General features: G+C 44.3%; 2 protein-coding genes across 3 annotated transcripts in view; one reads left to right on the top strand and one right to left on the bottom strand.

Annotated features, from left to right (window-relative positions):
- The window catches only part of JMJD1C (jumonji domain containing 1C), a 163,901-nt gene extending 162,943 nt beyond the window's left edge, over window positions 1–958 (bottom strand). Inside the window, exon 1 of the mRNA XM_030452804.1 lies at window positions 832–958. The gene's annotated coding sequence lies outside the window, so the exon portion shown is untranslated. The remainder of the gene's footprint in view (window positions 1–831) is intronic.
- Window positions 959–19,192: 18,234 nt separating this feature from the next.
- Window positions 19,193–24,240, top strand: part of REEP3 (receptor accessory protein 3) — a 42,722-nt gene continuing 37,674 nt past the window's right edge. Inside the window, exon 1 of one of the 2 annotated variants that reach the window (XM_030453266.1) lies at window positions 19,193–19,312. In XM_030453266.1, the coding sequence (XP_030309126.1) occupies window positions 19,281–19,312 (32 nt within the window). In that variant the 5' untranslated portion in view covers window positions 19,193–19,280. The remainder of the gene's footprint in view (window positions 19,313–24,240) is intronic. The other variant, XM_030453267.1, reaches the window with a different exon arrangement.

Consider the following 24,240-nt stretch of genomic DNA (forward strand, 5'->3'; position numbering starts at 1 on the left):
GATATTTTTAAATGTGCTGTCGGAAGCACCAAATAACACAAAAACAGGGAAGGAGACAACCGCAGCAGTAACACGACACTCGTTAGACCCCAGAATTCACAAATAAAATAACGACCAAGTCCACAAAGCATAATAAAACTCTATTTTATAGATTATACATTCCTAACACCAACCCAAGGAAATCCTGGTCGTGTTCCCCCCCACCCCAGTGAGAGAGAGTGCACAACAGAGCATAACCTAGCTCCTTCGCTAACATCCACGCACATTCCTACACCCCTTAGGAAAACAGTGACAGCGGACACAGAAGGAAGGGAAACAATGATATTATTTCAATAACGACGTTCACTACAGCGTCCAGTCCATTAGACCAGTCGGCCAGTGCTTCACGACGACAGTTTCTGCATTCCCCTGGAACAAACACCTTCACCTCAGCCCGAGTCCCTCCAGCCGCAGACTGCTTTTTCCCTCAGGCCAGGTATTCGCTCTCCCGTAGCGACACCGCAGCCTCAGGCGGCTGCACGGCCAGGAGCCGCATCCGCGCCAGGGGCACGAAGGGGGCCGCCGCTTGCCTCCCCACACACCGCGGCCGCACACGCTCCGGGGAAACTCACCTCGCTCCGGCCCCGACCCCAGGAGGTGGCGGTGCGGGCTCCGCGGCCGCTGTCCCCGCCGGGGCGCTGACACGCACTTTGCCCGCGCCCCCGCGGCCCCCCAGGCGCAGGGCTGTGTCACGCCGGGCCCACCTGGGGCGCCCCCACCGCCCCTCGCCGCAGGCCCCGCGCCGCCGCCTCAGCCCCTCCGCAGCCCCCCGGCCCGGCCCGGGGCTCTTACCGCCAGGTCGGGGCTGTCTAAGTCCCGCTGCGAGACGGCGCGGATGACCCCGGCCCGCCAGCGCCCGCTCTCTGGCGGCTCCTCGCCGCCGCCGCCGCACAGGAACCGCTTCCCCACCAGCTCCGGCCGCGTCTCCACCGCCACCGCCATGGCCGCCGCCGCTGCCGCGCAGGAACCGCACCAGCCGCCGATCCCCGCTGCTCTAGGGGCCGCCCATGGCGGGAGCGGCGCGGAGCGGGGACAGGCGCGGGGCTCTTCGCCTCAGCCGCGGGCTGGGTCGGCGCCCCTCGGCCGGGCCAGCGCCGCGGGGCCGCTCCGCCGCCAGCAGCCCTGACACAAACACCGAGGGGCGGGGGAGGGCCAGGGGCGCGCGCGCTCCCTCCGTCCGTCCGTCCGTCCCCCTTCTCTCTCTCCCTCTCCCTCCTTCCCTCCTCTCCCCTCCCTCTCTCCCCTCCCTCTCCCTCCCTCCTTCGTTCGCGCGCTCGCTCGCTCACCGCCGCGCTGCGGCCCCGACCACTCCGCCCTCGCAGCCCACTGCCATGGAGACCGGCACCACGCGCCGTCTTCCTCCGCCAGGCAGAGCGCGGAGAGGGGGCCGAGCAGCCGCCGCGCGGCAAAGAGTCCGTCTGCGGCGGGACCGGGACCCCGCGGGGGCTCCTCCCGCCCTTCCCGCAGGAGGACCGGTCCCCCCGCGGAGCTCGGCTCCCGTCCGGAGAGCCCCGCGGTGAGGTGGGAAGCACGCCCCTCACCTGCCGGTCGGACGGCCCCGGTGAGCCCGGGCGGCTCGGTCCACCCCAGCCCCTAAGCTGGGCCGTTCACCGGAGCGGCGGGGAGACCACACCCCCTCTTCCCACATAACTTCGGTTCCACGGCGGGATACCAGACACGGCTCCTGCTGGGCACTGCCCTTCCCCGGCCCAGGTGGTGCTCAGCCCGCACCAGGAGCCCGGGATGCTCCCGGTCCTCCGCAGGTCGGGAGGTTTAGGACTCCGTCTGCCACTTGCAGTGCCTTCCCCCCTCATTTAGCTTCTTATTAGCTAAACAAAACCAACCAACCAACCAACCATCCATCTTTCCGGGCTGCAAACAAGACCCCAGAGCCCGGTGGGAATGCACCACTCGCTTTGACCATCGCATCAGCTTCTACAGGCGAACACTTCAGACCGAGCAGATACTCGGTGGGATTGAATGGAACTGAAGAGAGATCAGATAAATCAGTTGAGACTCACACCTACTTCAACCCAGAACTTGGGCTGCTAGACAGAACTTGGGCCATGTTCTGTAGCTGTTGCTATCACTTCATTGTTTTTTCCATGAAGCCTGAAGCCATGCTGTAGGAATGCCAGGCTTGTGTTTTAAAAGGGTTTTTCCCTGCACATTATCTAGAAGTGCAGGTTTCATTAACTTATGCCTTTCTTTACTGGTAGGCTTGCTCTAAAGAGGGCAGGTTAATGATCTCTCATCTAGCACTGAAAAGCAAATTTGAATAGTGCACTTTTGAAAAAGGTCATGAAGCAAAAGCAATAAATCAAGAATGCCAACTTAGCACATTCCCATATATTTCAGTGGATCAGTTGACCATTGGTAGAAGAGAATTTAACTAACTGAAAACAAAAAGTTAAAAAAATACCAATTCATCTTTCACCACAACAAGTTTATTCATTGTATTAGAATAACTTACAAAACATAAGATTTATAGAAGAACACATAGCTACCCACTATCCCATTGGCAGCTGACAGGGATGCATGGATGCGTGCTGTTTAGAAGCTGTAGAAGAAACCGGAGTATATTAGAGCTCAGTGAGATCTTCATCCACATTTCAAGGTAATGTTACAACTGACAAAAAAGTCTTGCAGGACAAGGAAAAATTATGTAAGTACAGTGCAGTTATTCATATGAGGTATAAAAGGAAGTTACAAGAACTAAATTAATATTAATCATATCAAAACCCTTTACAGCTTTATTAGATACCCTCTTGTTTAGCCAGAGTAATTTGAGATTATTTCTGAATTATTCACTTAAGTAGATTACATTAGTGTCAACAAGCCATAAATGCATCCAAGGAAAAGCTGTTACATGATTCTTACAGACTAAACCTGTGAATCTATCATAGACTACTAAAACATTAAGAACCAAGTATTTTTAAATTGTTCCAAAAATTCATATCGGAAAGTGCTGACACCAGAATCATGTTCTAGTATAGAGCTCACTAAACGCTATTGTTCAGTGCTGTATCATTTTACAGTTGTTACCTGAAAACATCATCAAGCTCAAGTCACATCAAGCTTTAGGTGTTTGTTCCTGTGGTCAGTTGCCAACAGCTCCCAGATGCCAAGTGAGAAGGACAGGACCCTTGCCCAGCACCCTGCCACCAGTGCTGCTCATGAGCAGCTTTCTACATAGACCAGGAGTGAAGAGCTTGAGGAAATGCCTCAGCACAATGCCAGAGCAGCTTCCCTCCCAAGTCCCCCCACATCTCAGCTATTTTTTTTTTTTCTTCTCTCTTTTGGAAACAAGTATTCCATTTTGAGCATGTTACCCATACATGCTTTAGGAATGCTAAAATGACTGCGTTCAGGTGGATCAGCATACAAAAGACCCAGGGGTTGCTGAACTTCAGCAACTCTGTTTTCTTTGCCTCTGTTTACTTACCCTTCTTGGTTTTCTTCATTCTCTCCTGGTTTCTGTGCTAAGTGCTGGGAACTAGGAAAGCACTAAATGCTCAGAATATGGATAAGTTAATTTAGATCCCTCAGAAGCAACAGAGCAAATTAGTGATGCTGTGCTGTGACCCAAGGCCTGGAAATAGCCTAGAGACTAATCTTGAGACACTGTGTTCTATCACACTTCAATAGGACTTCTTCCTTTCTCAGACGCCTTTGCAGGTGTCAAACCAATGCATTATTGTCCTGTTTGAAGGAACATCTCTGCTTTCTTGATAAATATTGTCCAGTACTGAAAATTCAAAGCACCAAAATTAGGAGGATTGAAAGAATTAACACTGCCAAGTGCCGGGTCCTGCACTTTGGCCACAACAAGCCCATGGGGAGCTACAGGCTGGGCACAGAGTGGCTGAGAGCAGCCAGGCAGAAAGGGACATGGGAGTCTGGATCGACAGGAAGCTGAACATGAGCCAGCAGTGTGCCCAGGTGGCCAAGAAGGCCAATGGCATCCTGGCCTGGATCAGGAACAGCGTCACCAGCAGGTCCAAGGAAGTGATTCTGCCCCTGTACTCAGCCCTGGTGAGGCCACACCTCAAGTACTGTGTCCAGTTCTGGGCCCCTCAGTTCAGGAAGGATATTGAGGTGCTGGAGCAGGTCCAAAGGAGGGCAACAAGGCTGGTGAAGGGACTCGAGCACAGACCCTATGAGGAGAGGCTGAGGGAGCTGGGGTTGTTCAGCCTAAAGAAGAGGCGGCTCAGGGGAGACCTCATTACTCTCTACAACTACCTGAAAGGAGGTTGGAGCCAGGTGGGGGCTGGTCTCTTTTGCCAAACAACTTTCAACAAGACAAGAGGGCATGGTCTTAAGTTGTGCCAGGGGAGGTTTAGGTTAGATATTAGAAAGAATTTCTTTACGGAGAGAGTGATCAAGCATTGGAATGGGCTGCCTGCTGAAGTGGTGGATTCTCCGTCCCTGGAGATATTTAAAAAGAGACTGGATGTGGCACTCAGTGCCATGGTCTAGCAACCGCAACGGTGGTTCAAGGGTTGGACTCGATGATCTCTGAGGTCCCTTCCAACCCAGCCAATTCTATGATTCTATGAATTATGTATGTTATGAATTAATTCATCTTCTGGAGAAAATAGCATAAGGAAGCCTCTTCTCATGGATTACTCTGCTCAGCAACAACACTCAGAGCCACATGCATGGGGGCAACACCGAAGCAGAGCTGATACTTGCAGGCTGGGGAAGTCCAGGAAAACAACAAAACACCTCTGGGCTGAGTCCCAGGAAAGGAAACTCTTCTTGGGAAAAAGCTACCACTGGCAAACTTCCCCACTGCACACCTGCACGGTCCCAGTGCAGCTTTGGCAGTAAATACAATGATTGATCAATTCAGTTACTAAGATTTACAGCAAAATAAAAATATTCTGCCATCTCAACAAAATAAAACCATCAGTAACACTAAATATGACCTGCTGGGTCCATCCTCTCACAGAAACTGCAGATCAAACCAAAGTTAATTTCCAGAGCCCACCTGAAAGAGGCAGATTGGTCCTGCTCCAAAAGGATGGAAATGGGAAGATAGGGGAACCAAGGCTGTTTTCTATCCATTCAAGCAGCAAGAAAAACAGTTTCCATTATTTCAAAATCACAGCATCTTCCATCTTTTGCTATTCTTGGAAACATATGATGGTGCTGTTTATATCTTGGCTTCAGCTATAAAGCCCCACTTCAGCTGGGCATTTAATCACCTGAAAAGGCTACCACACACATGGTGTATTAGCATTATCTTTAAAATTGCTAAATAAAGTATTTTTTCCTAAAGATTTTCAGTCCCAATTTACTGAAAGTATATACATCAGTCAATTGCAAAATTAAGATCTTTACTGAGAGCTATTTCTAACTTTCACGTTGAACTGCAGCACAGCCTGTGTTGGCAGTAATTGCACCCTCTGCATACAGATAAATACTACATTTAGAAATCATTAGTTCTACTTTGCAGGAAGGAAAATTGAGAGAAGAAGGCACAATGACTTGTCACTGTAACAGATCTAAACCAGAATGAATACTTAGCCATCTCTTCTAAAATCCTATGCTGTATACTTTTAGATCCATTTTACCTTTCCTTGGGAGATAGCAAACATGAGTTTCCTCTGAATTCATAATTTCTCAGACATATGAAAAAAATCACAATTTTTTCCAAGGCTCAAAGTCAGAAAACATATAAGAATATGTACTTAATAGAAGTTTGCATAATTTGGTTTAAAAGTTTCCTACCTTGAAAATCTATAAGCAAGACAAAACTAATTAGTTTTCCCTCACATATCACTCATTTCTACTGTAAAGCTAACTTTTGATTTCTGTCTTACCTTATCTTCTAGAGAGAGTCTTTTCCCAATGTGTTCTACTAAAAAAAACCCACATCTTCCTTAAAGATACAACCATTTGAGCAACAAGGCAACTCTTGAGCACTGAATGGGTTCAGTGGGAAACCATGGCTATTTAAAGATTGTTATTTAATGCAGGTGCAAAGACGGCATTAAACACCTGGGGGTGCAAAGGCACATGACAGACAGAGTTGTGGTTCATGGGATTACATCCTTAGCTCTTCAACTAACAGCCCATATGGGGATTTACTATTTCTCACACCACCGGCTGTCTACAGCCACAAACTTCACCTAGGGCTGTCAGCTGACCATTCCTGATCTTTTCTTGTGTCTTGGCTTTGCTCACTTGTGAAAAAGCTGTAAACTTACAGCAGTATTGACACTGCAGGTGGATACAGCACCCCACGTATTGCCCTCAGGACTTTCTCATACCATTCTGGCTGTTGCTACAGCACAAGAAAGAGGAGGATTTAAGTTGATTGCATTTCCTAATCACTCCAGCCACATCTGCACTAGAAAACGCTGTAGTTCACAGGGTGCCACTCCATCAACACTGACAACAGTAAGGAGCACTACTGAGACTCTGTGTGATGTTTCACAGTCAATTTGTAGCCTAGAACAGATGAATACTCACAGCACACTCTGACTTCAACAAATTTTTTTGGTTCCAACTAATGAGGTATCACCAAAGGATTGCTGAACAACTTAAATAATTATGGCTTTCAGTACATCCCCTTCCTCAAGAGCTTGCTGACACCTTAAGATATTAACCCACCCATATTCCCCTCTTCCCTCTTGTCATCGTGCAACACTTACCATTGCCTTACACGGGGACCAGCAGAACAGACCATGTGAGCATCCTGCACCTGCTTTAAGTATGCAGTCAACCAGCCCGCTCCATGAAGCTGCAGGCGCAGGTTCTGCCGAACCCCAGGATTTCTGCCCCGGAGCTGCCGAGATGCACTCACCCCGTGTCCTCTGCCGTGGGGTGGCACCACCTGTGACAGCTGCCACTGCTCTCTGCTCTCAGTATTTAACTGCAGCCCCAGGGCAGAGCACCATTAAACCAACACCAACTGTGGTACCTGACAGCCTCTCCCATCTCTGATGAGTTTACACCCTACAGAGTTAAAAAACAGAGGGTGGGGGAGTAGAGGTAATAAAGCTGCCAGTTAGTCTCCACCTTTTCTTGAATAGCTGCAGAGTTAGTTCCTCAGGTGAAACTTCAGGGCTCTGTTTTGGCTTTATCAGATAATGTCTCCATCTAAAACAACACTTTTGAACTTGCTTGGAGGAAAAACGTTCTCAGTTTCTTCAAGCCACGGGTGGGAGATACCATTGCTTAGCTGACAAATGGTCACCCAGCACAGGTGCAAATATTGAGAGGAAGGATGATGCACAGGCTGTAGCATTGCCAAATTTTTGTGGCCTTTCTGTAGCCAGCCTGGTAATGTTAAATCTCCATTCAAGTTTCCTTCGTATCTTCCAGCAAACTGCTGATGCCAGCTTGAGGCTTTGGAACTTCTCAGGAACCAGGCTTAGAGCTCTCTCAGGACAAGACATGCTGTAATGCCCAGAAGAAAAAACCAGAGCTGAAAGCAAAGTCTTGTTTATCTGAGGGGATCTATAAAGAACAAGTTTTTTTTCTAAAGAACCTCAGAGTTCAGGACATGTTCAGAACCTGAGCAGACCCACAGTGCTGATGCTCCTCCTGAAATGCCTGCCTTTTGCCAGGCTGCTCCCAGTGATGAGGCTCCTTTTTTTCTGTCAAGCACTGAAACGTAAAACCCAAAACAAATAATCCTTAACAATTAATCAATTACCTTCCCAAGAACCTTCACCTCTGGTAGTGCTTCCTCCCACTCACACTTCAGCTGTATAAAGCCCAGTAAGTGTTTTGCTACTCTTGGCAGAGCATTAGGTTGCGGTATAGCTGTGTGTACAGATCAGCTCCAGGGGTTCCTGGATCACCAACTTTGGGGGTCATTTAGTGTATGAGTATTTTCTGTTTTCTGATATTTAATGCTAATTGCTTGACTATTTCTATTGCTGTTGTGTTGTTTGGGTATTTTTAACACAATTAGTAGCTTTCTAAGGTTAGCAGATGGACAACAGTAAAAAAAAAAAAAAATCCCTGGAAATAGACACAACCATGTGAAGGGAGTTTTGGCTTCTGCAGTAGACTTTTATCTTGGGTTTAGGATGTGCTAAAATTTTCCAAAATCTTGTAAGAGAACTTCTTTCTCTGTCAGATGAAAGCTGTTTTAATAGACTGCTATAAAATAGATACTATTAGTGATGAAAAGAGCAAGGCGTATTCAGCGCTGAGATAAATGTATGGATCTTACTTGAATTAGCCAAAAGCTGACCTCTTCAGAGCCAGAGGCTCTTGCGGACAACAGCTTTGGATGGAAATCACTTGCATGTTTGTATTTCTTACCATGATAGAACTAAAACAGGTGATAATTATGGTAAGGAAATGGCTTAGCATGCTGCTACATGCTGTAAGTAATTAAAATAATGCAATGCTTTGGAGGTTAGGAAAGCTCTAAAGATGAGGTGAGAAACAGCTGAGGTTGGCCATCATGAAACTATGCACTAGGTACAAAAAATGATTTGATAATGTTATTTAGGTCTACTTTTGTAGACCTAAACCTAGAAAGGTGCTATGTCTTTCTGAAACTGACATAGAAAGAAAAGCTCATAATAATTTTTAAAGATATACTTTTGGCTAACTTTTTTTTTGTAAGGTTCTATGAACCTTTCCTCAGCTTCTTTCTATCTGTTTTAGCCTCATTCTTATATTAATCTACTAATCAAAGTCCTGTGCATTTTCTTAATGTAACTGTATTGTCTTCCCTATATATATAATTAAGCATAATTGTATGGTATCAGCTTTGTCTATCACATGTTGTAACTACCTTTTAATAAACTATTCTGATGGGTAGTTTTTGTGTGATGCTAATTCTTCTTTCCTCCTACCAGCAGACTGTCTCCAAATTGGATTAGAACCCATACACAGATTTCTTTCCTCTATTCCAGCTCCCTGTTTTTTTGTTTTGTTTTGTTTTTGCTTTGGGTGTTTTTTTGAGTTTTTGTGTCAGGAAAAGCTAGCAAATTGGTGTTAACTGTGTCCTGCAATTCAGTAACAGCCATTATTTAACAATATTTACCTATTTGGTGAGGATTTTCTTAATATTTCATAGTGTTGAATGGTACAGGATATAAACAAATTATGTTATTGATTCCATGCTGATGAAGCAATAGGATTTTCTTATTTTTCCTGGCACTGTTTTCCCAATTAAAACCATCACGGATTTCTACTAAGCCAGTAACAACATCAGTTAATTTACTATTCTCATTAGGAGTGTTCCAATGTCTGCCTGTCGCATTTTTTCAGGTTATGCTCAACATTGGTCCTGGAAAAGGAACTAATTTAAGTCTGTCCTTACTGCAAGAACTGTAATGAAACATTACATATTATAGTGAATATGAAAAGGCACAGATCTACAGAAGCAGAGAGAGATAAGAAGGGACTTGCTCATCTTCTTGGATTTAAGAGCAGAAAACAGTGCTTGGCTGTTGCTGTGTCATGTAATTGAATGAAGAGACTGCCTCCGAGTCACAGACGAGGTGAGATTGGAAGGGACTTCTGGAGACTGCCAAATCTGACCCCTAGCCCAGAGCATACCTACCTAAAGCAGGCTTCTCAGATCCATGTCTAGTTAAGTTTTTAATATCTCCCAGGCTGTGGCCTTCACAGTCTCTCTGGGCAACCTGTTCCAGTGTTCAGTGTCCCAGTGGGAAAAGTATTTTCTCAAGTTGAAATGGGATTTCCTGTATTTGTGCTCACTGTCTCTTGTAGTGATGAATGGTTCAGGGTGAAGTTGGAGGCCTGTAGCCGGCGGTGTCACCCAGAGGTCATGAGACTGTTTAGGACACTGAGGGATCTAGGGGGGTGGTGAGGTGGAACAAAGAGGGGTCAGTATTCTTGCCTGCTTCCTGGAGGACCAGAAGCCCCCCTTCCTTCCTGTTCCCCTCTTCCATGCTGGTTCCTGTTCTTGGAGGTCTCAGAGAGAGGCTCCAGCCCTTTGATATGGGGTCACCATGTGCTCGGCAGGATCTGAATGCTGGGAAGAGCTGGATACTCTTTTCCTGAGTAGGCTTTGTCACAAGGGTCCTTTGGGCACTTCAGGAAGTGATCATCTAAGTTGAGTTCTTATGAGGAAAAAATATACTAATATGTATATAACACATGTCACTAATCCCTTCCTTGTTCTAGTAAACCTGTTCTAGTTTTAACTTTTAACCTTTAAGTCTCTGTTCCATATTACCCTTCTAAATTCCCCTTAAAGGGTGGAGACAGGTAATAGAAAGCAATTCTGTCCCCTGTTTTTGGTTCACCATGACCACTAAACCACTTTCGTAGGATGGTATGCAGGCATACTAAGGAACAATCTGCTTTCTGTAATGCTTAAAAATGCCCTTATAACAACATCTGTTGCAGAAATTTTAGTAAAATGTCTGAAGATGGTTGCATGCAGGACATAAACCTGAACTCAGACTGCACAGGTCTGTGGGTGACCTGACTTCTTTTGGTCAGTAGTCTGAAGTTGGGCTTGTGCTTATTATCAGGTCCTAAATCTAAGAGGCTAATGGGTGCCAGAGGGACTACTGTGCTACCCTTCCTATATTTAGATACTGATCATGCTTGAGGAGCAGTAGGACAAACTGCTTGTTCACCTCTAATATTACGAAAGTATCTGAAGGAAGGCAAAATAAAGAGCAGCAGTTGAAGATAAATCTTAATATCTAGTACTGTTTTTCCCCTCCCTGTCATCTTTTCCCTTTTAATCAAAATGTTTTTTCCAGAAAACTTTGCTTTGGTATTATTGAGTTGCATCAATAACTGTATAAGAATTATTTGTTACTTGACCACATCTAAAACAAATGACACCAAATTATAAAACATCGACTTGCAATTGTAACTGCAGTGGTAGTTACATACATAGAGTGTGCAGAAACTTCCCCAGCACAAGCAAGTCTGTGTCTAAAGGCACCGTGTGCAATCTGGACTTCAGAAAAGGCCAACAAGTCATTTTTGTTGGCTTTGTAATGCCAGTGTTGTTATTTACCTGAAGCAGATGTTGGATGATTGCACAGGGCTTTATTTGAGATGATTCAGAAAGGCCAAGGCAGGTGGTGAGCCAGACTGGATGGCTGCACCGATGTTGGGGATGAGGGTGATCTTCCCTTTATAGGAAGAAGCCTCAAATGGCTCCTATTAAACTTGTAATTTGGGACTCCTCTATGCCCAAATGTAATGCAAATCTGCTGTCTTTCTTGTCTGAAATTACAACAACAACAAAAAAAAACCAAATGGAAGTTAAAGGAAATGGTTATAAGCATCACCTCAGAGCCTCCTGCTGACTCTCATTTTCTAACATATTAGCCTACTTTGAGCCCTCTAAGTTATGTCCCAGCAATCTAATGCTTGTGTTTCATGTTGCTTAAGTGATTTATTTTTTTTTTAATTCAAGAAAGGGTCTGAAACACAATTTTTTTTGTAACTACTAATCCAGTTGAAGACTGCTGTCACTGATACAAGAGTGTTTAGTGGTGGTTACTGTTGTTATGCAACTCATCTGCATTGAAATAAAGGAAGGGAAGATGTTATTGTCTTCCTTCCAGCATTTGCATTAGCTACAAGACTTGTTCTATGCCAAGGATGATGCAACTTGGGTACTTGATTTGTATTTGAGAACCCAATGGGTCTACCACATAAACTTTACAGACACAACTATGAATGTAACTTCATGTTTTTCAGTTCAGCTGACCAACACACTTAAATGCTGAGCATCCACCACTTGTGGAGCTAGTGGTTCTTCAGAGAGCAGCTGCTGAGGTTCCTGAGTTTTGGGTTACACTTTGGTCTTTTTTTTTTCTTGTGTGTTACTCTCGTTTCACATGTCTTGGTGGATTGTTTTTCAAAACATGGGAGAGATGAAAAAAGAGCTTGTGAAAGTACTGTGTTCATGCAGGAATATAGTTGGAAAGGGAACTGTAACAAACCAGCTCCTAATTTCCGTCATTGACTTGATGGACAGTGCCTTTCAGTGTCACTTTTTTGATGGCTAACAGTTCTTTCCAGCAACTTCTGGGAGTCAAGGAGTAGGTAAGAAAGGGTAAAACCTCTGTGGGAAGAAGTTTTGATTTGTCTAGACAGGGCTTCCTTGACATAATGTGGATAATTGCTCCCTAGCCTCCTGCAGACTACCAGCTCACAGCAGCAATGTATTTATTCCTGCTAAACCAGAAGTTCTGCCTATTGTTTTTCCTGCCTTCATCCCTTTCCACTGGTACAGTTCAGCTATGTCATACTAGGACATTAAACATTCAGCATCCAGAATGTCTGGGCAGGCTGTATGACTGTCTATGCTCCATTTTTCAGAGTCAACTTCCTAAGAACTAAAAGGCTATTTGGAAGTAAAAGGTGGCACAGTTCCTAGTATGAGCCACATCTTCAGGCTGCATTTTGAAGCCAGTACAGAGTAACACACTCTGGTAGGGATTTCTAGCAGTGCACAGAATTCCTGTGCAATCCTACCCCTGCTCCCCAGAAAGGCTTCAAGCCATTGAAAATTACTGGTAATATCTTAAACCAGCTTGCACTTGCATTCTAAGGATGCAAGACTACATAGAAATGTACCCTAGCTAGCTAATAATGTCCTGTTTAATTAACAGAGGGAAGGACTGAAGGGTGACTTTCTTGCCACAGAAGATGGGAAAGATCTTTTTGAGGCAGAAACATGTGATTTTCATTTAAAGTATTGGACCTGTGACATAACAGAAGTGTTGTGCTGTGCATATCTGCTCGTTTTAGCACTGATAAACAAGCAAGCAAACAAAAAAAGGCAATTTTTGTTCCATATAGACTTTGTTTTCTTCAGTGCTGATTTCTCTCTGTATAGTAGGAAGCAAGTGCTTGTTTCCTGCAGGGTGGAAATTAATGTTGCCTCTAGAAGCTTTGTAAACTGAAAGATACAATACAAGGGCTGACGATCCTGCTGCTCTTAATCTACCTGCACACTGTGTGATTGTGCTATATAGCATAGAAACCTCAATCTCTGACTTCAGATCCCAGGACAAGCCTTGGGAGGCTTTGTCAGAGGTGGGGAGGAAGGCACAATAGTCAACATCTGAGTCCTTGTGCTGCTTGCAGAATCAAGGACACAAGAGTGCTCATTCTATCCAGCTATGTCTTTGGGGTCCACCCTGGCTCCCCTTCCCTGGGGGTGTGTGTGTATAAAGATTCACTGGGGAGCCTTGTGCTAAGCCTACCAGCAAGGGAGAAGAGAAGCCTCGTCAAACTGCTTAGTAATCTGAGCCCTTTAAAGCAAAGTATATTTTGCTGAACTAAAGAAAGGTGAGCCCCCCAAGAATAGAGTACTATCAGGAAAGCCTTCAGACTGGTAGCCAGAGTATTGAGAAGCAGAGAGACTCTTGGATCAAAGAGGACAAACAGCTGAATGTGAATACCCAGCATGGTGCAGTAGCTAAAGGGATAACATTTTCGTGAGAATAAAGGGTAGGTGGCATATTTGTTATCTTACGGCGTTCAAAGTTCTAGAGAGGTAATAGAAATACAGTTACAACATTCTGTATATGAAACTGCTGGGAAAATTTGGGGTTACATGGCTAGAATTTGTCATCAAGCATTTAGGGACTAGAAAAAAAGTAATTTAAAGAAGATTGCAGTTTAATTTGTCAAGAGACTGAAAGGTAACTTAAGCATGCATGAATCCTTGTGGAGAGATAATGAGTGTGAAAGAGCTCTTTAATCTATCACTTAGAGCAAAACAATAACCAATAACTGGAAACTAAAGGCAAATTCCAAGGTTAAAAGTATGTGCCTATAGAGAAAAACAATTTACTGATGAAAATTAAAGACAAATCTATGTCCTGATGCTTTCAAGTATCCTTTGTCAGCAGCAACACTTCTAGAAAACAAACATCTGACATAACAGATGAATGAATGACACCTGTGTCTTGGGTTTAAGTCAGCTGAAATGATTTGATAGTCTCTTCCAGTTTAACACTGATAAAATGAGATCCTCCAATTTGGGGCAAAATGCAGAAAAAAGACAATTTGGGGGCAAAAATGAACCCAAGCAATGAAAAGCAGAAAGCATTGCTCTAAGAAAATACAAATAATCAGGGTATTGTATAATAAAACTGCTTCGTTAAATGTATTTGTTGGTCAGTAATTTTGACTAGACCTGTTTTAGGATGAAAAAGGAAGGCACAATGAGACCAGCTGGTGAAAGATTAACTTCCTTGTGTACAGGAATTGCAGTCCTGACTCTCAGCAGTGGTCCCACCACCACCACCACTGCCCAGAGTAGCTTTCCAAGCTAATTGTTCTCTGCTGCCCTGGGAGTGTGGGAGAGGGAGGAAAAGAATGGGAAACCTGATAGCCAAGTGTCCTTTGGCAGCCTTTTGACTTACTGGATAATGTATGATGTAGTCATTCAGCTCTTGGTACTGATTTGGCTCCTCTGCAGCTGGGGGGGGAAGGGTTTGGGCTCTGCATTTCAATTAGGAGTTGGATGTCATAAAGGGACTCTAAAGCTCTAGAAATGTGCCATAAGGAATTAAGGTTGTTTTTTGAAGGGAAGATGTAATAGCTCAAGTACTGGTTTCAGTGCTTAAAGCTGATGCAAAATTACCACTTTCCTCCCACACTTGGGGAGGAGACACAATAGAAACTCCTGAATACCCCTTGACTCAGCTTAACTTTGATATAAGGAAATGCTTCTGAGTAGGATAATGAAGGACTAGGAAAAATAGTTAAGAAAAGATGCTTAATATCTGTTGAAAGGCTTCAGGAAAAGGTAGAACAGATCTCCAGATTACATGAAGTGATCCTGATTGTGCTACGTAGCAGATAAAATTGGGGTCCTTCTGGTTCTACAGTTTTTTCCCTGCTTCTTTTGGGCTGATGCCCACGGGTTGGTGGACTGTTTAGCTAGAGATTATAACTTTCTGCAAATGGATATTGTGCTGAACAAGGTTCTAAGTGTTGCCAAAGAATGTATATCTCCATTTCAAGTAAAATCTATCAGCCAGTTCAAAAGGCAAACATTGTTCCCTGATAAAATGCAGCTGGTGTGCATATGAGCTTAGTCAGCAGACTATAAAATAGCATAAGTTTTCCATAGTGATCAGAAACATCAAAAGCAGAAAGTGTATTTAAAAAAAATAATCTCCAACAGATTGCTGTAATTATTGTGATGTATCACAAATAGTGATGGAATATAGTTCACATGATATTACCCAGACAGGAAGAAATAATATGCTTTTGGTCTGTGTCTCTGTATACAGATTTCAAAACCCACAGAGAAGGTGGATCACCAGATACCAGAGTATGTGTAGCCCATCATTTAAAATGGGTTTGCTCTCATGAGAGAGGCATGTACTTACTGTAACAATCAGCTGCAGCTTTTGAACGAGTTAACAGTTTTAATTCCAGTTTTCATGCCTGGGACCAGGGGAAAAATAAACCATACAAACATTTCAAGCAACTGCCATGCTTAGATGCACTGGTGTATGACCCTGGTGGTACAACACTGCTGCTTTGTGAAGGTGTCTTGGGTACTCCTGATGATTTGGAAATCAGCTCCTCTGTGGCCCCTGCTGCATCTCATATGTTTTCAGCTCCAAATGGAAGCAATAACGTAGTTTCGGACATACAGTTGCTGTCAGGATGAAGCTGTTGTGAGCTTTCCCCTTCCTCTTTAGATCACATTTCCCTTAAGAAAAAAAAAATCATAAGGGGATACCCTTATGTTTCTGCTAGGAAAAAAACACCAGGGGTTATTTAACCCACTGTAACCAGTCTTTAAAAATGGATATAGCCAATGAGCAGTAAGCCTTTACATAATGTTGAGAATTTTCTTTAAAATATAGTAAGCAGAGTACCCTCTTAATATTAGTATTTTTAATCAGGTTAATTGGATTCTGTCTGAATTGCCTGGTTCTATCCTATAGTGCTGCCACCAAAACAGGCTATAGTGCCAGTGATGAAACTGCTTTGGCTTTTTATTGACAGGGTTGTTCTGGATTTCTTTCAGTCTCGGCCTTGTCTGCTTTCCCTGACCTACAACTCCCTAATTTAATAGTGCTTAATCTCATTCTTTTGTAGTCTTAGGGAAAAAAGGAATCTCTGGGTCTGTTCTTGTAACTTCTCTGCTTACAAAGACTTCCCTCTAAGTTCAGTCATCCTACAACCCCAAATGGATGCCTTTCTTAACTCCAAATTCTTTACTGCTTAAAATTCAGTACTTACTGAAATAGTCAGGGCCCCTAAGTTGGGAAACTGGCTTCAAGAAACATACCCAACCCATGAATTTAGTGTCATGCTCCTGTTGCTGTTTGAGTTTTTAGGCTTTATATTTAAAGATACACCTGCTAACATGAGAAGAAATTCAAATCCTAAATAAATATTTTATTTACTGATATAGAAGCAAGAGCTCTAAAAGGAAAGTAGACAGTGTGATAAAACTGTGAGAACAACAGTGGTTAAACCTGCATTTTAAAAAACTTGTTTCTTTTTCTTTTCCTATTTTTCCATTAATTTTGATACTTCACATTTCTAATTTGGAATGTTGATAAATTTTACACAAACATATACCTGAAAAAATAAAACTACTGCCTTTTGGTATACTGTCAGTCCCTGTATTGTTGTTTCAACAAATAAACTGGTATCATCTGTTCTATATTCTGACCAAAAAATCACAAACATCTCTGGTATGATTCAGTAACAAATAATTTTGTAATTTTTTTCAAATTTTAAAATTGTTCTATATTTTAGGCAATAGACATTTAGAATATGTATTAGACAGCAAAGTTAAGAAAAAAAAAAAAGCAGCCGCATGAGTGATGTACAAGAAATTTTGGGAATTATATGGAAGTGGTGCTGTCTTTTGAGAGCATTATACCAAAGAAGTTCAAAGAAAATTAAGGGCAGGAGAACTTTACAAGTGATTTTCCAAGCACTGTTAAAACTACTTAAGGCAACTTTTAACTATATTAAGTGGCTTTTGTGGAGGGACTTAAAACTATCCTATGATTAAATAGCTGTAAGTCTCTTCCTTACATAACATTAGACAGACATATGAGTAAGACAACCCAGGTTTGAATAAACACATGCCATGGATTTAATTGCAATGCTTCTCCTTGTGTTTCTGCTGTGCAGGAGTGTGGATTATCATCCTGTGAGAACTGAAATGCAGGGAAGTTCATGTGGCATCCTTGTGCTTGGGTGCTGGGGGCCCAGCAAACACCACCCAGCTTCTTGCACTGAATTAAATCTCAAAACGTTCTGTGAAATAAAGTGTAATCTTCTTAGTAAGATAAATTACTCTTATGAGCAATCTTCCTTTACCTTTTAAAAAGGCATCTTAAAATGTAAATTTAGCCTTACACCAGAGACAGTATTGCCATGGCAACAAACGTAAAAAAGAAAACAAAGTCTTTATATAAAAGTGCTTTTCTCCTCTTAAACATACTCCATAAGAAATTAAAAATGCAGTTATGGAATTTACATATACACTATTTACTGTAAAAGAGTATCACTCTTCCCCAGGAGTTGTTCTCCAAGATAGTAAGTAGCTTGCACTCATAAGATCTATTGTATACTTATTTAATATGCTATAAATTAGAGCTCTCATCTTGCAGTTTGCTCCAGATGGACTGGAATGCTACAGACTTTAGTGGAGTTTTATGCAGTCAGCAGGATCTGCCCTTGCACAGGAGTTCACAGAACAGGACTATACAATGTAAGGTCTCCTGAGTAATTTATATTTTGAATGTTTTGCTGTACAAGTTTGCTTTGTACAGTTTACCACTGAAGAGGTTTGTTATTCCAGGGGCTTGTAAGCTGTGGCTCAGTTTGCTGCTTTCATTGACTTCATGGAAGAATGCATTCAGGTTAGGCCTGTTTAAAAAATAAGATTGAAGAATAGTGTACTTTAAATTGCCCACAAACACATTCCTCTCTCTCTTTCTGCATTGGCTGACCCCTGCAAAGGCCAAGGTAAGAAGAGATATGAGATGGCCAATATCATTAATTTCAAGACCCAGATCCCCTCATGGTAAAAATAAAGATTATTTTTACATTGTTATAATATGCCTCCCTGTTTCAAGCTTTAAATTTCATGGTATACAAGTATTGAAACAGCTTTTAAACACTTATTTTTAAAAAGTTCCATGTTTATTTATTTATCCTTTACTTTCTTTTGCAAGTCACTTTTAGCCTTTTGGCTGCATGAGTTTTATTTGACGGCTATAGAGGAGTGAAGATGTGTGTGGCTGGGATTTACTGGTTCAAGTAGGTGAGGAATTCTGGCACCTGCTTGTGGAACAGAAACCATCCTACATTCACCTCACACTCTTCATCTTGATAAGAATTGTTTACGAAGATGAAGCCATTTCTTCTCATGGTATGGCAGGCAGGAAAACTACATATTATCCTCCCTTAAAGACATGTTGAAGAACTTATTTCTACTACAGGTTGCGATGCTGATCTTAGTGTGTCATTCACCACGAGAGTCACCAGGAATGACTGAAAACAACCTCCTTTTCCCCCACCCTAACTCCTGAGCAGCACATGCAGGAACCTCGGCATCTGTCACTTTGGGTACCATTCTCAGAGTTGCTGGTATCCGAAGAGTAAAGTTTAATGTTTCCATCAATGGCATGGGAAGAACTTTGTATAACCCGTTTACAGAAAAGATGAAGCTCTCTGTTTCAGGAAAACAACGTCCTTTTCGCGTACAAACAGTTCTGCACGAAGTGTAAAGCTGAAATGTGGAGATGGATGGCAATGGATGAGTTGGCAGTGGGCAGGAGATCCGTGTCTCGATCTGCCGGACCACCGGCTTGTCAGGAGTGCCGTGCTGTGGGCAGCCTTGGCTCATGACAGGGCTGGGAAAGGAACAGCAGAAGACGGCACACGGGCACACCAGGAAAAGGGTGAGCATCCCATCCCGGCTGCCTGGCTAGCGCTTCACAGAGGGGAGATGAGGAGAAAGGCGCCTTGGTGAATTCTTCATTACATTTGTTCCTATCACTTCCCTTCGTCCCATGGCTGTTGTGCCAAGGCTGCCTCCAGCTTCAAACCACTGATCCCGCTCACGTACCCGCCAGAGGCCGATCCCCGAGCTGGTCGGGGCGCACTCCGCACCCTCCCGCCTCCGGGCAGGGCCCCGCCCGCCCCGGCCCCTCCGGGGCGCATGCGTGCGGCCGCCGAACCAATGGGGCGGGCGGAAGCGCCGCCGCTGCCATTCGGGGCCCGGCCGGCTGAGGGGACGCTACGTCGCCACGGCTGCCGCCATGGTCTCCTGGATCATTTCTCGGGCCGTTGTGTGAGTGCCGGGCTGGGGGGAGCGGGCAGCCCCGGCCCTTAGAGGCCAGTAGCTCGTCTCCCGGGGCGCGGGCAGTGGCGGAGGTTTCCCGGGCGGGGCGGAGCTTGGCTGGCGGGAGCGAAGGAAGCGTTGCCCCTCTCCTCCTTCCCCCGTCTCCTCACCTGGGTACGCTGCTCACCTCACGGGCAGTTGAGCCGCCGCTGCGCCGCGGGCAGCGGGGCGGCCTGGTCCTGCAGCTCAGTCCGGCCCCTTCTCGCCGCTCCTGGCGCAGGTGTGACGGGGGGCGGCTGCCTCCTGTGCGGCGGGGCCACCGGGGCCGTGACGGGAGTGGGTCTGGGCCCAAGTGCCGCGGTACCGCACCAACCGATGGCTTAGAAGCGCTGTGCTAAAGCAGACCGCTCTGCTTGCAGGAATTTAATGGGTTCAGAGTGCTCTCCCCCAGCCAGGAAAGGAGTGGAGTAGCGGGAGGCATGGTCCTGCCCAGGGGTGGCACAAGTCTGGCAGCGGTCGAGCTGCCTGGTGCCTCAGAGAGGGGCTTTGTGCGCCCAGAAGCCTTCACAAGCAGCGCCGGGCTGGTGGGGAGGGGGGATTCTCCCTCCTGGTCACTACCCTGTGTGTCTCCTGTGGTTCCCAGGGCTTTAGAGCCAAGAAGCTCAGGCTGCCTGTGCCTGTCACACACAAATTGTGAGCGTTCCCTGTAAATTGGTCTAAATTAGGCTATAAAGTCTGTTTGGTAACTGTTTTTCTAACTTGTGGCAGCGCTGAAAGAGCTGGGAGAATGCTTGGGAGTGTAGAATGGGTGTTTGTGGTGAGTGTAGGTTACCAGCTGATGAAGTGGCAGGCTGGCAGTGTTATTGTGTGCTGGTCTCTGTACAGTTTTAATATTTTGGCAATCCACAGGGGTAAACTTGTGTAGGTGGAAAGTGTCATCTTGCATGTTGTCCAGGTACCATTTGAGAGGGTAAGCTCCACTGCAGTTTCTTGTCTTAGGCACTGTACTATTCCTTCCTGAAATTGATGGATTACTTTGCTAAGTTGAATAATATTTCCTAATAAGTGTTGAGTAATATTTTAGCATCTGAGTCTTCCTTGTACTTCTTACTGAGTATCTCTGTGACCATGGGGGCCCTGGTACTTATTGGGTCACTGGAGCTGAGATTTGCTGTGTGTGACTTTCTGCCAGGCAAATGAAGTGAACCTGCTCACAGAACAGCTCAGTAAACATCTGAATTAGTGCAAAGTATGTAGTAGGAGTGTGGGACCTAAAGCAGGATGTAAAATAGGATTTCCCTGTTTTGTTGGTGACAAACATCCCCGTAAGCTTTCATTTCATCTGAAAATTTTATTTGCTGTCAGAAAGCTTGCTCAGAGTGCCGTGTACATTTTCCTGCTGTGATCTAGTTACCTAGATAAGTAGCAGTCCTTCTCCCTCTCCCTGCCCTCCCTGGGATTTGTTGGGTAATTGAATGTTGTGAAGTAGAGCATCATGTTCCAGGGTTAGCAAAGTATGACACTGGTTTGGAAGAGAGAGGTTGTGGGAAGAATTGCTGTTCGTGCACTTTGTGGTCTTCGCATGGGCAATAGGCAGTTCTAGAGGAGAGAGGCATACACTTATTTCCGTATGCCAAATACAGCTGCTGAACCTGTTTCTACTATGTTACATAAAAGCAGCAACCAGAATTTTTTTCTTTTAACAACAACTTAGACTGCATTGATTGTAAGGGTAGTGTGGGTGATGCTGAGCACCTCAATTTCTAACAACCCAATTCTTGTGAATTTAGGGTTTTTTTCCATGAAAATTGTTAAGGGCTGTATTTGTACTGAGGGTTGTATTGAGGTCTTCTATAGGCCTAACCAACACCACTGGGAATGAAGAGAAAAGCTACTGCTGTCTACAGATTTATTGCAAGAGGGGATAAAGGACAATGTATTGCAGTTCTATATTGTTGGGTTTTCTGGCTGTGACTGGTCACTCATTTGTGTGCCCTAATTATTTTTACTAAAAAGAGTGTCCTTAATATTATTTATAAATGCTCTCCACCTCCTTGTGTCCTTGTTTCTTGGCTGTGGGACACTGTTTGCCAGTGTTCAGCTTCCCAGAAAGAGGATAGTGTTCAAAGAGAACTCAGGCAGTTCTTAGACTATTGTTTAGCTTTGCTAGTAGAGCAAAATTCACATGGAAAAGGAAGATGAGAAGCACAGAAGTTGATGTGTTTTGACATAAGAGGTCTTGATTTCAGTGATCTTGAGACTGACCTCCTCTCTTTTCTCGGTGCCCATTATGCTACCTTCCTTTATTTTTTGTGTTTTCCTTCCTGGTCTCTCTCCAGACATACCTGTTCAGTGGCTTTGTTTCTGACTTGGGTGTCATGAGTTCAGAAGGCATATACTACCTTTTCCTTAAACACCATAAGAAGGTGCTAGGACTTGAGATTTTCTCTTACCTGTGTAGTGTTTTAATTTTGGTGTGGTGACTTTCTGTTGTATGTGACCATTATGGATATCCTATGCTGTCTGTTGCAAGTCCAGGAAGCCCTGTTGTTTTTGGGCAGCTGTCAGGAATACCTGCTGTCTTGACTGATGACTGTAAGGAGCAGCAGTTGTTTTGTCTGCAGCAGATTTCTCACCTGACTTGCTATTTTTCAGGGCCAAAAGAACAGCAAAATACTAATTTGTAGGTGTGTCGCAGTGCCCTCTGCTGACTTCTGACGTCGAGGACTTGTTCTGACACGCAATCCCAAGCAAGCTGACTTCTGATTCACTTTGAAAGTTTGCTGTTCGGGGTTAATCAGCTCTACTAAAATTATTTTGTTCAAGCTTTTGGGAACTAGGGAATGGAGCTAGTAGACAATTAGAATTCATAATTGCATGTGAATTGCCTCGAAGAGTCATGCACAGGAAACAGGGAGTGGTTCAAATTCACTGCTCTACAAAATAATCTTTGCAAAACTTAATTTTAATGAAATCTTTTCCCTTTGATCTGCTATTACACTTGGGCATCTAAACATGTGAAATATCTTGACTAATTGCATGTGTTTTCTGTCAAGAAGCAGGAGACTTGAAGCACATAATTAAAACATTTTTCATTTTCAAGCACCAATTATGGGCTGCTGCTATGTAAGTATAGGTCGTCATTAATTTGAAACACAATGGCTATTGCAACAGTTTTCAGAATGATTACTTAGGGGGTTTGCCTTTTTTTCACTTCTAAAATCAACAAGATGATAATTTGTTTCAGAGTCTCAGAAAACTTCTCAAAGTGGTAGATCTTGTCAAGTGGTTAGTCTTTAATGGTAGGAATCTCTGCTGGGACAGCCACACAACCTGGCATCCACAGTCCAGGAGATTCCTCTCATGTATTGATGACAACTTTTTGACTCAGGTGATGGTGGAGCCAATAAGGAGAGGATTGTATTGCTGGATTTGGTACTGATAAACAAAGAGGGACTGATAGGGGATGTTAGGGTTGGAGGGCAGCCTTGGCAGTGGTGATCATGAGAAGACAGAGTGCAGGATCATAGATGGGTATCACACAGAAACCCAGTCTTAGACTTCAGGAGAGCTAGCTTTGACCTCTTGAGGAAATCTCATGGGTTAGGGCTCTGGAAGGTAGAGAAGCTCAAGAGAGCTGCTTGATATTCAAGCACCATTGCCTCTCAGCTCAGGATCATCTTGCCCTAAGAGCAAGAAATCAAGCAAGGGAAACAGGAGATCTGCATGGTTGTACAAGGGGCTTATGAAAAAAACTGAAGTGGAAGGAAGAAGTTTACAGTATATGGAAAAAGGGACTAACCACTTGGGAAGATTACCAGAATGCTGCCTGAATATGCGCAAAGGAAATGAGAAAAGCCAAAGCTTCCTTGGAATGAAACCTGGCAAGGGATGTCAAGGTCAACAGGAAAGGTTTCTTCAAGTATATCGAAGGTGAAAGGAAAACTAGTGAAAATGTGGGCCTGCTATTAAATGAGGTGGGTGCCATGGTGACAGAATGCAGAGAGGGCAAATTTTCTCAGTGTGTTCTTTTATTCAGTCTTTACAGCTCAGGCCAGCCTTTAGGAGTCCCAGATTTTGAAGGTAACAGAGAAAGTCTGGATGAAAGAAGACTTTTCCTTGGTAGAGGAGGATCAAGTTAGAGAGCAGCTTAGTAAACTGGGTATCCACAAGTCCAGGAGTCCTGATGGGATACATCTGTGAGTGCTGAGGGAGCTGGCAGAAGTAATTGCTCAGCCATTCTCCATCATGGTTGAAAGGTCCTGGAGAACAGGCAAGGTACCTGAGGACTGGAGGAATGCAAGTGTCACCCCAGTCTTCAAACAGGGCAGTTATGAAGACCCAGGAAACTACAGTCCAGTCAGTCTCACCTTCATTCCTGGAAATATGATGGAACAGCTTGTTCTGGGCATCATCCCAAAGGATGTGGAGGAAAATTAAGTTATCAAAAGTAGTCACCATGGATTCACCAAGGGGAAGTCATGTCTGACTAATTTAATAGCCTTCTACAATAGTGTGACTGGATGGATAGATGAAAGGAGGGCAGTGGATGTTGGCAACCTTGACTTCAGTAAAGCTTTTAACTCCATCTCCCACAGCATCCTCATAGGCAAGCTTAGGAGGTGTGGGTTAGATGAATGGACAGTGAAGTGGGTTAAAAACTGTCTCAAAGAACTCAAAGGGTTTTCATTAGTGGTATAGAGCCTACTTGGAGGTCAGAAACAAGTGGTGTTCCCCAGTGGTCAGTACTGGGTCCAGCCATGTTCAATATAGTCATAAGTGACCTGGATGAAGGGACAGAGTACACTCTCAGAAAGTTTGCTGATGATAGAAAACTGGGAGGGCTGGTTGACATACCAGAGGGCTGTGCTGTCATCCAGCATGACCTGGACAGGCTGGAGAATTGGGCAGAGAGAAACTCCATGAGTTCAGCAAGG

Source organism: Calypte anna, chromosome 6, assembly GCF_003957555.1.
Source record: "Calypte anna isolate BGI_N300 chromosome 6, bCalAnn1_v1.p, whole genome shotgun sequence".
NCBI classification, from domain to species: Eukaryota; Metazoa; Chordata; class Aves; order Apodiformes; family Trochilidae; genus Calypte; species Calypte anna.